Source organism: Globicephala melas, chromosome 8, assembly GCF_963455315.2.
Source record: "Globicephala melas chromosome 8, mGloMel1.2, whole genome shotgun sequence".
NCBI lineage: Eukaryota > Metazoa > Chordata > Mammalia > Artiodactyla > Delphinidae > Globicephala > Globicephala melas.
Window position 1 is genome coordinate 83997371 of NC_083321.1, and position 12259 is coordinate 84009629.

At 35.1% G+C, this 12259-nt stretch overlaps 1 protein-coding gene across 1 annotated transcript in view; it reads left to right on the plus strand.

Annotated features, from left to right (window-relative positions):
• The window catches only part of ATM (ATM serine/threonine kinase), a 140216-nt gene that overhangs the window by 23195 nt on the left and 104762 nt on the right, over positions 1-12259 (plus strand). The window contains exons 8-13 of the mRNA XM_030836236.3: positions 733-896; positions 5522-5691; positions 7350-7721; positions 9214-9408; positions 10642-10737; positions 11543-11768. Coding sequence (XP_030692096.1) covers positions 733-896; positions 5522-5691; positions 7350-7721; positions 9214-9408; positions 10642-10737; positions 11543-11768 — 1223 coding nt within the window. The remainder of the gene's footprint in view (positions 1-732; positions 897-5521; positions 5692-7349; positions 7722-9213; positions 9409-10641; positions 10738-11542; positions 11769-12259) is intronic.

The window sequence follows — 12259 nt, forward strand, 5'->3', positions numbered from 1 at the left end:
TAGGGTTTTAGTTAAGTGCATGTTTAGGATCAATTGAAAATTGGCAGATGATGAGGCTGTCAGAAACACGAATATAGTTTTAGTATACATTAATAGACTTTATTAGGTTCTTTAATAGATTAATTAAATTCATTAATAGATTTTAAATAGGTTCTTCGTTTTGTGGGAGGAAACAGCCCCATTGTTCCCCATACTTGTTAGATCGTGGTTGGGAATATTATGCTTACCAGAGTTTGTAGAGTCATCATTTTAAGAGGGACATAAGTTGACTGGAGTGTGTCTAGGGAAAGATGACTGGGATGATGATAAGTCTGGATAACATGTTATTTGTACACTCGTTGAAGGAACTGGTAGTGTTTTTCTCTTAAAGACATACAGAGAAGTTGGTCCTTATGTATAAGAGGGACAGTATTAATTTGCTTTGGGGGAGAGAAGAAATTAAAGAAAGTTTGATTGAGATTTTGATTGAATTGATTAGAGATAGATGAGAATATGGAAGAATTTTATAAGAAATACAGTTAACTGAGTGTGAAATGTGTGAAATGGACATCATTATGAAGTAGAGCTTGTAAGGATATTGTCAGAAGAGCCATTAGTACTAAATAGGCTGGACCAGATGTCTTCTAATGTTTCCACCTTAACAGCTGAATAGTTTTGTGGGAGTTGGCGGTGCAAATGGATTGTATGTATAAATTATATTTTAATTTAATTAATTATTTTTTAAAATTACAGGTGCCTATGCATCAAGAAAGTGGAAGAGTATCTTATACAATGTATATGATCTGCTAGTAAATGAAATAAGTCATATAGGAAGCAGAGGGAAATATTCTTCAGGATCTCGTAATATTGCTGTCAAGGAAAACTTGATTGAATTGATGGCAGATATTTGTCACCAGGTATAGTAGATCTTGTCACATTTTGAAATTTCTCATTCTCCTTTTATTGGCCTGTAAAAAGCGTGTAAAATTACTCGGTACATGTAACTATTCCTTTCTAAACACCATAAATATTTAGCATTGCCCTTCTAACTTAAGAGGTAACTATCTTGCAAATATAAACTTAGGGAAAACTGATGATGAACTTTTCCATTCTTAAGAAAACTGTCTACAAGCAATAAGATTATCCTAACCCTATGTGTTTTCTTTCTTTGTTTTTTTTCCTGATTTAGAAATCACATGACATAAAATTCATTATTTTAAAGGGTGTAATTCAGTGGTTTTTAGCATTTTCACTCTGTTGTGCAACCATCACCACTAATTCCAGAGCATTTCCATCACTGCCAAAACAAACTTTGTACCTATTAGCAGTCAGCCTCAATTCCCTGCTTCCAGTTCCTAGCAACCAGCCACTAATCTACTTTCTGCCTCTGTGGATTTGCCTGTTTTGGACATTTCATATAAATTGAATCATACGATGTGTGGTCTTTTGTGTCTGGCTTCTTTCACTAAGCATAATGTTTTCAAGGTTCTTCCATGTCGTACCATGAATAAGTATTTCATTCTTTTTTATCGCTGAGTAGTATTCAGTTGTAGGGATATATTACATTTTGTTTACCCATTCATCAGTTGATGGCTTAATGTTTCTTTTTTTTTCTCCATAGAAGAAATTTTTAAATTTATGCAATTTTTAAAGGTTATACTCCATTTACAGTTATTGCAAAATATTGTCTATATTCCCCGTGTTGTACAATACATCCTTACAATAAACTCCCACTCATAGTTTGTTACCCCCCATCCCCCACTGGTAACCACTGGTTTGTTCTCTGTATCTGTGAGTCTGCATCTTTTTTGTTATATTCACTAATTTGTTGTGTTTTTTAGATTCCACATGTAAGTGATATCATACAGTATTTGTCTTTCTCTGTCTGACTTATTTCACTTAGCATAACGCCCTCCAAGTCTATCCGTGTTGCTGCAAATGGCAGAACTTCTTTCTTTTTTTATGGCTGAGTAGTAGTCTTTTGTGTGTGTGTGTATGTGTATATATATACATATGTATATACACTCACCAATCTTTATCCATTCATCTCTTGATGGACACTGAAGTTGCTTCCATATCTTGGCAATTGATGCTGCTGTGAACATTGGGTGCATGTACCTTTTTGAATTAGTGGTTTTGGTTTTTTTGGATATATACCCAGGAGAATTTTACTGGGTCATATGGTAATTTTAATTTTTGAGAAACCTCCATAGTGTTTTCCACATTAGCTGCACCAATTTACAGTCCCCCCAACAGTGTATGAGGGATCCCTTTTCTCCGCATCCTTGCCACTGTTTTTTATTTGTGTTCTTTTTGATGATAATCATGATAACCATTCTGACAGGTGTGAAGTGATATTATGGTTTTGATTTGCATTTTCCTGATGATTAGCATGTTGAGCATTCTTTCATGTGCCTGTTGGTCATCTTCGTTTCCTCTTTGGAAAAAATGTATGTTCAGGTCTTCTGCCCATTTTTTAATAATGTTTGTTTGTTTGTTTGTTTTGATGTTGAGCTGTATGAGCTGTTTATATGTGTGAATATTAACCCCTTATAGGTCATATTATTTGCCAACATTTTCTCCCATTCAGTAGGTTGTCTTTTCATTCACTGGATAGTTTCTTTTGCTGTGCAAAAGCTTGTGAGTTTAATTGGGTCCCATTTGCTTATTTTTGCTTTTATTTCCTTTTCTTTAGGATATGAATCCAAAAAAGTATTGCTATGACTTACGTCAGAGGGTGTTTTGCCTGTGTTTTCATCTAGGAGTTTTACAGTATTCAGTCTTACATTTATGTCTTTAATTCATTTTATTTTTGTATATGGTATAAGAGGACATTCTAATTTCATTCTTTTACATGTAGCTGTCCAGTTTTCCCAGCAACACTTATTGAAGAGACTGTCTTTTCTCCATTGTATATTCTTGCCTCCTTTGTCATAGATTAATTGACCATAAGTGCATGCGTTTATTTCTGGACTCTCTATCCTGTTCCATTGATCTATGTGTCTGTTTTTGTGCCAGTACCACACTGTTTTGATTACTGTAGCTTTGTAGTCTTTATAGTCTGAAGTCAGGGAGTGTGATTCTTCCAGCTCTGTTCTTCTTTCTCAAGACTGTTTTGGCTATTTGGGGTCTTTTGTGTTTCCATACAAATTTTAAAGTTATTTGTTCTGGTTCTGTGAAAAATGCCATTGGTATTTTGATAGGGATTGCATTGAATCTGTAGATTGCCTTAAGTAATATGGTCATTTTAACAATGTTGATTCTTCCAATCCAAGAACACAGTATATCTTTCCATCTGTTTGTGTCGTCTTCAGTTTCTTTCATCACAGTCTTACGGTTTTCCAAGGACAGGTCTTTTGTCTCCTGTAGGCAAAAGGTTTATTCTAGGTATTTTATTCTTTTTAATGCAAGGTAAATGGGATTGTTTCCTTAATTTCTCTTTCTGGTAGCTCATTAGTGTGTAGAATTGCAACAGATTTCTGTATATTAATTTTGTATCCTGCGACTTTACTTAGTTCATTGATGAGCTCTAGTAGTTTTCTGGTAGCATCTTTAGGGTTTTCTATGTATAGTATCATGTCATCTGCAAACAGTGACAGTTTTATTTCTTCTTTTCCAATTTGGATTCCTTTTATTTCTTTTTCTTCTCTGATTGCTGTGGCTAGGACTTCCAAAACTGTTGAAGAAAAGTGGCAAGAGTGGACATCCTTGTCTTGTTCCTGATCTTAGAGGAAATACGTTCAGCTTTTCACCATTAAGTATGATGTTAGCTGTGGGTTTGTTATATATGGACTTTATTATGCTGAGGTATATTCCCTCTGTGCTTGCTTTCTGGAAAGTTTTTATTATAAATGGATGTTGAATTTTATCAAAAACTTTTTTGTATCTATTGAGATGATCATTTGGTTTTTATTTTTCAGTTTGTTAATGTGCTATATCATATTGATTGATTTGCAAATATTGAGAAATCCTTGCATCCCTGGGATAAATCCCACATGATCCTACTTTTTTAATATAAATTTATTTTTATTTATTTATTTGTTTATGGCTGTGTTGGGTCTTCGTTGCTGCGTGCAGGCTTTCTCTAGTTACGGAGAACGGGGGCTACTCTGCGTTGCGGTGCGTGGGCTTCTCATTGTGATCGCTTCTCTTGTTGCGGAGCACAGGTTCTAGGCGCACGGGCTTCAGTAGTTTTCGCTCACAAGCTCTAGAGCACAGGCTCGGTAGTTGTGGCACATGGGCTTAGTTGCTCCGCAGCATGTGGGATCTTCCCGGACCAGGGCTTGAACCCGTGTCCCCTGCATTGGCAGGTGGATTCTTAACCACTGCGCCACCAGGGAAGTCCCAGGTATGATCCTTTTACTGTATTGTTGGATTCGTTTTGCTAATATTTTGTTGAGGATGTTTTCATCTATGTTCATCAGTGATATTGGCCTATAATTTTCTTTTTTTGTGATATCTTTGTCTGGTTTTGATATCAGGGTGATGCTGGCCTCATAGTTCAGAATTGTTCCTTCCTCTGCAGTTTTGTGGAATAGTTTGAGGATAGGTGTTAAGTCTCTAAATGTTTGTAAAGTTTACCTGTGAAGCCATCTGTTGCTGGACTTTTGTTTGTTGGGAGTTTTAAAATTACTGATTCAATTTCATTACTGGTTATTGGTCTGTTCACATTTTCTATTTCTTCCTGGTTCAGTCTTGGGAGATTGTACCTTTCTAAGAATTTGTCTGTTTCTTCTAGGTTGTCCACTTTATTGGCATATAGCTGTTTGTTGTAGTCTCTTATGATCCTTTGTAGTTCTGTGGTGTCAGTTTTAACTTCTTTTTCGTTTCTGATTATATTGATTTGGGCCCTCTCCCTTTTTTTTCTTGATGAGTGTGCCTAAAGGCTTATCAATTTTGTTTATCTTTTCGAAGAACCAGCTTTTAGTTTCATTGATCTTTTCTATTATTTTTTCAGTCTCTATTTCATTTGTCTAAAACCTATGCGACATATCAAAAGCAGTTCTAAGAGGGAAGTTTGACCTCAGAAAACAAGAAAAATCTCAAATAAACAACCTAACCTTACATCTAAAGGAGGTAGAGAAAGAACAAATGAAACCCAAAGTTAGTAGAAGGAAAGAAATCATAAAGATCAGAGCAGAAGTAAATGAAATAGAGACAATGTTTCTTAAGTAAAACTTTTCCCCAGAGATTTGGTTACCATCCATTTCACATGTGAAATATTTTCTTAACACTAAGTTTATGATTTAATATCTTTGAAAATAGAGGTTTTTGCTTTACTTTTAGATGTTTTGGTGCTTTTAGTAAAGTTTCTCAGGAACTAAAACTAATAACTTACTTGGTAATATCTGCTTTCTAGAGAGCCATTATTGTCTGCAAAATGTTTGTCACCATATTTTCATATTTATATATTTCTGTAGTTTATTACTCTTGCTTTATGACTAACCTGTATCTTCATCTAAGAAGGAACATTTTTTCCTAATGAACTATTAGAAACAATAGCAGTATTTAAAAAATAGATTTTCCTTTTGTTGTTTTACAGGTTTTTAATGAAGATACTAGATCTTTGGAGATTTCTCAGTCTTACACAACCACACAAAGAGAATTTAGTGATTACAATGCACCTTGCAAAAAGAAGAAAATAGAATTAGGTTGGGAAGTAATAAAAGATCATCTTCAGAAGTCACAGAATGATTTTAACATTGTGCCTTGGTAAAATATTGTTTTTTTCTCTTTCAATATCATTTTAGTCTCATTAATTTTTCTCACAAGACCCCGGTATATTCCTTTACCTCATTGGCCTGGCCAGAACTAGGTCACTCCCAAAGCAATGACTGACAAAGGGGAAGGTGATTACTAGGACATGTGAGATCAACCACTGTGGTTTATCTGCTGGAAGCCAGGAATAGGGCACCTTTCCTAAGCATATTGCCATAGCAAGGAAGAAGGAGAATGGCTGCTTGGTAGGCGATCGGTACTGTGTGCCTCGTGGAATTCACTGAGTTGTATACCTCAACACAAAGAAATTTTACCATGCTTGGCACCTTCTAATAGAATTAGATTAGGAAGAAATTAAAGATAGTATTCAGAAATCACAGAATAATTTGGACCTTATGCCATGATAAAGGTTATTTTTTACTATTTGCTCTGTTCTTTTTTTAAAATTTATTTGTTTTTGGTTGTGTTGGGTCTTTGTTGCTGCGCACAGGGTTTTCTCTAGTTGCAGCGAGCGGGGGCTACCCTTCTTTGTGGTGCGTGGGATTCTCATTGCGGTGGCTTCTCTTGTTGTGGAACATGGGCTCTAGGTGCATGGGCTTCAGTAGTTGTGGCACGTGGGCTCAGTAATTGTCGCTCACGGGCTATAGAGCGCAGGCTCAGTAGTTGAGGCACACGGGCTTAGTTGCTCCGTGGCATGTGGGAATCTTCCCAGACTAGGGCTCGAGCCCGTGTCATCTGCGTTGGCAGGCGGATTCTTAACCACTACGCCACCCAGGAAGTTCCATTTGCTCTGTTCTTTAGTCTCATATAGCATTTGCAGTTATTTAAGTAATTAAATAAATTGTGGAATTCTTTGGAATCACAAAATATTAGGTCTGTTAGGAATCTGTAGAATTCATGCAGCTCAGCCTTTTTGCTTTACCAAAAAGACAACTGCAACTGAGAAAGGTTAAGCAGCTTGCGTAAGGACAGTTAGAAATTTGTAGATTACAGTCATACTTTTGTTAACAGTGCTCTTTGATTTTTCCTCTGTTGATGTAATGTTTAAATATAATTGAGTTGTGGAAGGAAATCGTATTGATTTAGATACCTATTGCTAAATTTTCTATAGTTGATGTTGCCAATTTCATATTCTTTAATTTGTCCACTTAGTGAAGTTATTTATTGAACACCTACTATGTGCCAAGCATAAGGGATAGAGGGTGAACAAGATATAGTTCCTATTCTTGAGTAGCACTCATTTTAGAGAACTCGCAGCAAATACTTACTGAATTAACTGAATTAACGTCAAGGGAAAACAGTTTTTGGGGTTTTTTGTTTGTTTTACTGTTCTAGAGGAATATTATTGGTGGCCGAAGAGCAGGGATGTGTGTGATAAGTAAGAAGTAGAATGTTGGTAATTTAGTTATTTAAAGTTACTGTGTAAGCAAAATATGATAGCTTACCCAGCTAGCCTAAATGTTTTCAATCTTCTTGCCACTTTAGGAAGTAGGGCCTAATAAATATTAAGAGCCAGTTTATTATGAGAGTAGTCTGGAAAATGATGATGATAATATTCTAATTAGGATATTATAAGAGTACTATGTCTATATATTTTCTTTTAGCCTCTTAATGGATTTGAATAATTTTCAAATTATTTATACTTTTTTTAGGTTACAGATTGCAACTCAATTAATATCAAAATATCCTTCAAGTTTACCTAACTGTGAGTTGTCACCATTACTAATGATACTACACCAGCTTCTACCTCAACAACGACATGGGGAACGCACACCATATGTGTTACGATGCCTTATGGAAGTTGCATTGTGTCAAGGCAAGAAATCAAACCTAGAAAGCTCTCAAAAGTCAGATTTATTGAAACTCTGGATTAAAATTTGGTCTATTACTTTTTGTGGTATAAGTTCTGAACAAATACAAGCTGAAAACTTTGGCTTACTTGGAGCCATAATTCAAGGCAGTTTAGTTGAAGTTGACAGAGAATTCTGGAAGTTATTTACTGGGTCAGCCTGCAGACCTTCATGGTAAGTTGACTATGGATTGTATTCTATTTTGCAACATATATATATATATATATATATATATTTTTTTTTCCCCCCTGAGTTTTGTAATTTCTAACTTCAGTTAAAGATATGTTAAATTCTGTTTCAGATGCTTTTGTTGCTTGTCCGGGAAGTCTTAATAAATAAATAAGTGTAATTTAGTTTCAAATGTGAAGAGATTACTAAGGCCAGTTTTAAAGAATTAAGTGTTTATATTTCTTTTATTTGTAATTGACAATTATTTTTTGCTCAATCTTCATAAACTTTATTTTTTTTTAGTACTACATACTGTTACAATAAGAGATAGTTCTTAATCAAGAATTTTCTCAAATGTAGTCAGACTTTTTAGAATTTTTTTGTGTTCATTTAGTCCATAGAAGTTTACTAAATGTCTACAGCATGCCAGGCACTGCCCTAAGCATTGGAGGCACAGTGATAAATAAGATAGACAAGGTCGCTGTCCCTGAAAGAGCTTACTTTTTTTTAAATTGAAGTATAGTTGATTTACAATGTTGTGTTAGTTTCTGGTGTACAGCAAAGTGATTCAGTTTTATATATGTGTGTGTGTGTATATATGCACACACTCACACACATATATATATTCTTTTTCATATTCTTTTGCATTATTGTTTATTACAGGATATTGATTACAGTTCCCTGTGCTATACAATAGGACCTTGTTGTTTATCTATTTTACATATAATAGGTTTTTTTTAACATCTTTATTGGAGTATAATTGCTTTACAATGGTGTGTTAGTCTCTGCTTTATAGCGAAGTGAATCAGCTGTACATATACATATATCCCCATATCTCCTCCCTGTTGCGTCTCCCTCCCACCCTCCCTATCCACCCCTCCAGGTGGTCACAAAGCACGGAGCTGATCTCTGTGTGCTATGTGGCTGTTTCCCACTAGCTATCTATTTTACATTGGGTAGTATATATAAGTCCATGCCTCTTTCTCACTTCGTCGCAGCTTACCCTTCCCACTCCCTGTGTCCTCAAGTCCATTCTCTATGTCTGTGTCTTTATTCCTGTCCTGCTCCTAGGTTCTTCATAACCTTTTTTTTTTAGATTCCATATGTATATGTTAGCATATGGTATTTGTTTTTCTCTTTCTGACTTACTTCACTCTGTATGACAGACTCTAGGTCCATCCACCTCACTACAAATAACTCAGTTTGTTTCTTTTTATGGCTGAGTAATACTCCATTGTATATAAGTGCCACATCTTCTTTATCTATTCATCTGTCAGTGGACACTTAGGTTGCTTCCATGTCCTGGCTATTGAAAATAGAGCTGCAGTGAACATTGTGGTACATGACTGTTTTTGAGTTACATATAATAGTTTGTATCTGCTAATCCCAAACTCCTAATTTATCCCTCCCCCACCTCCTTTCCCCTTTGATAACCATAAGTTTGTTTTCTATGCAAAGAGCTTACTTTTAATATTAATTGTCCTTTGTTTTGCTGTAGTCCTGCAGTATGCTGTTTGACTTTGGCACTGACCATCTGTGTAGTTCCAGAAACAGTAAAAACAGGAATGGAGAAGAATATATATGATGTAAACAGAAATTTTTCTTTAAAGGAATTGATAATGAAATGGCTCTTATTCCATCAGTTAGAGGATGACTTTGAAGACAGTGCAGAGCTGCCTCCAATTCTTCACAGGTAATTTGAGTTCAGTTAGCATGCTGCTGGCTTTTGTTTTGTTTTATAAGGTGCCCTCCATTTCTTGTTTGATATTAGATGGCTTTATTTTACAGTGATCATACAGGATTTCCCAGAATTAGTCCTAGAGATTAAACAGTCCCTTTGTTTTTATAGTGTTCTGTATCTTTGTGCCTGGATCTTTGTCTAAGTTCTTTTACTTTGTTTTCTCTCTCTGCCTAGACAGTGAGAATAAGGGGGATGTGCATGAAAAATATGTATATATTTCTTTGAGCACTTATATGTTCCTTTGTGATCGTCTGTAAATAGGTCCATCTGAACATATATCCAACTCATGTATATCCTGGAATCATAATGAGAGTATCTTCTAGGCGAAATATTTTAATGAGGGGAAGAAATGAGAAAAAGCCAAAATGGGACTTAAGCACTAGGATGGGAGCAGTTTGCCCACTTAACCTATCCACAGTCAGTAAATGGAACTGAGTGATTGGAGGACAGACCTCTGGATCCTAGTGATTTTACTTTAATGCCTTTTTTAAAAAAAAATTTTATTTTTAAAATTTTTTTATTTTTTGGCTGTGTTGGGTCTTTGTTGCTGCGTGTGGGCTTTCTCTAGTTACAGCGAGTGGGGCTGCTCTTTGTTGTGGTGCATGGGCTTCTCATTGCAGTGGCTTCTCTTTGTGGAGCACAGGCTCTAGGCATGTGGGCTTCAGTAGTTGTAGTATGCGGGCTGTAGAGTGTGCAGGCTTCAGTAGTTGCAGCGCATGGGCTCTAGGGCACATGGGCTTCAGGAGTTGTGGCATGTGGGCTCAGTAGTTGTGGCTCGTGGGCTCTAGAGCGCAGGCTCAGTAGTTGTGGCACACGAGCTTAGTTGCTCTGCAGCACATGGGATCTTCCTGGACCAGGGTTTGAACCCATGTCCCCTGCATTGGCAGGCGGATTCTTAACCACTGCACCACCAGGGAAGTCCTACTTTTATTTCATAATTGTTTATGCTCTTTAAAAATTCAGTATGAGCCTGCTTCTAGGAAGTGTTGAAAATGATAGTAACGTGAAATGTATGCTCTTTAAGACCTGTTTTCAGATGTTAAATTCAGTAGAGATGAAAGTAGTTTTAATTTTGGATCCAAATTTTAGAGGTCAATATTTATAGCTAAACCTGGGTGTTTAAGTTTAAGAATGCTTTAAATGGCTTTTGGTCTTCTAAGTAAAGATTTTTATTTTACTTTATAGTAATTTTCCTCATCTTGCCCTGGAGAAAATTCTTGTGAGTCTCACTATGAAAAACTGTAAAGCTGCAATGAATTTTTTCCAAAGTGTGCCAGAATGGTATGTTATCTAATAGAGTTCTGTGTTATTTTAAGATACGGCTTTAATTAACAAAGATAATATTTTAGCAGAGTAGTAGCTACATCTTAAAAATTATGAACTGAATTGGTCAATTAAAAAAATCATAACTGTTAGCAAGGGAAAAGTTTCTTTTAATTCAATAATTATACTTTATATCCTATAGTTTATACTTATGCTGGGATATTAAGAACATAAACATCATGTGGAAATGAGTTCTTTAAAGATGTGACCCATTTTTATATGTCAAATAAAATCTGACTCTTCGCTAAAAACTAATGATAATTGAGGATAAGGGAAACAAGAATAAATCTGAAAACCTCATTTTAGTTGATTGACTCAAGAGGCTTATGTTTATCACTGTGACTGAAAATGATTCACTGCCATGAAGATTCCTATTCTTCCTCCAGAGGGCATAAGATGAAAAAAGATCTATATTTTGGAGAAATCGAAGGTGAAAAAAGGGAACTGTTTTCAGATAATGTTATTCTTAGTGTTTATATCTGTTGTTAATTTTTTTTAATACTTTCTGAATTTGCCTTTGAAACTGTAACTTTTATTTTTTTGTTTATTAGTAAAATTTGCTACTGAATAATGAAATTCTATACAAGTAATTGTCAAAATCCAAAGAAGAGAAGCATTTAAAAGAATAATTCACTAATTGTATAAGCAGTCTTTGAATAATATAGATGCTATTAATGTTTTTATTTGTAATAGATTGCTGCTATATGAAGGTGAAATAATAGATAATTTGATTTTACAAATTAAGAATCTTATTTCTTTGAAGTGAGCAACACCAAAAAGATACAGAAGAACCTTCATTCTCAGAAGTTGAAGAACTATTTCTTCAGACAACTTTTGACAAGATGGATTTTTTAACCATTGTGAAAGAACATACTACAGAAAAGCACCAATCCAGTGTAGGCTTTTCTGTCCACCAAAATCTCAAGCAATCACTGGATCGCTATCTTCTGGGATTGTCAGAACAGCTTCTAAATAATTACTCATCTGAGGTGAGATTTTCAAAACAAACTAAAGCCTATATTTGATTCTACTTTGGTAGACTGTTAGGAAGCTTAATTTTAAAAGCAAAGTAGTAGCACATGGCTATATATAGGGAAAATTCAGCATGAAAAAAAGGAAAACTGAAGAAAAACAATTTGACTATTTTCTTTTACCAGGAATTCTCATAGACATTAAAGAAGTAGAATTCTTTGTGTGAGTTGATGAGTAGTAATAAAGGTTTTGAGCATAGTGATTGTTTGATGAAAAAGAACCTCAATACAGAGGAGGGAAATATTACAATAACAGAAAATGACATAATATAAACTGATCTAATAGATTTTGGTTGCACTTGAAGAGGGAGAAGTCATTAATAAATGAACTAGCAGTCACCCATATTTTAGAGGTCATTTAGTAATGTCTCACATATCATTTCCTTTGTCCTCTTAAAATCACAAATTCTCTTCGTGTGTGCTGTTCTCTTGCCAAAACTCCTGTGTCT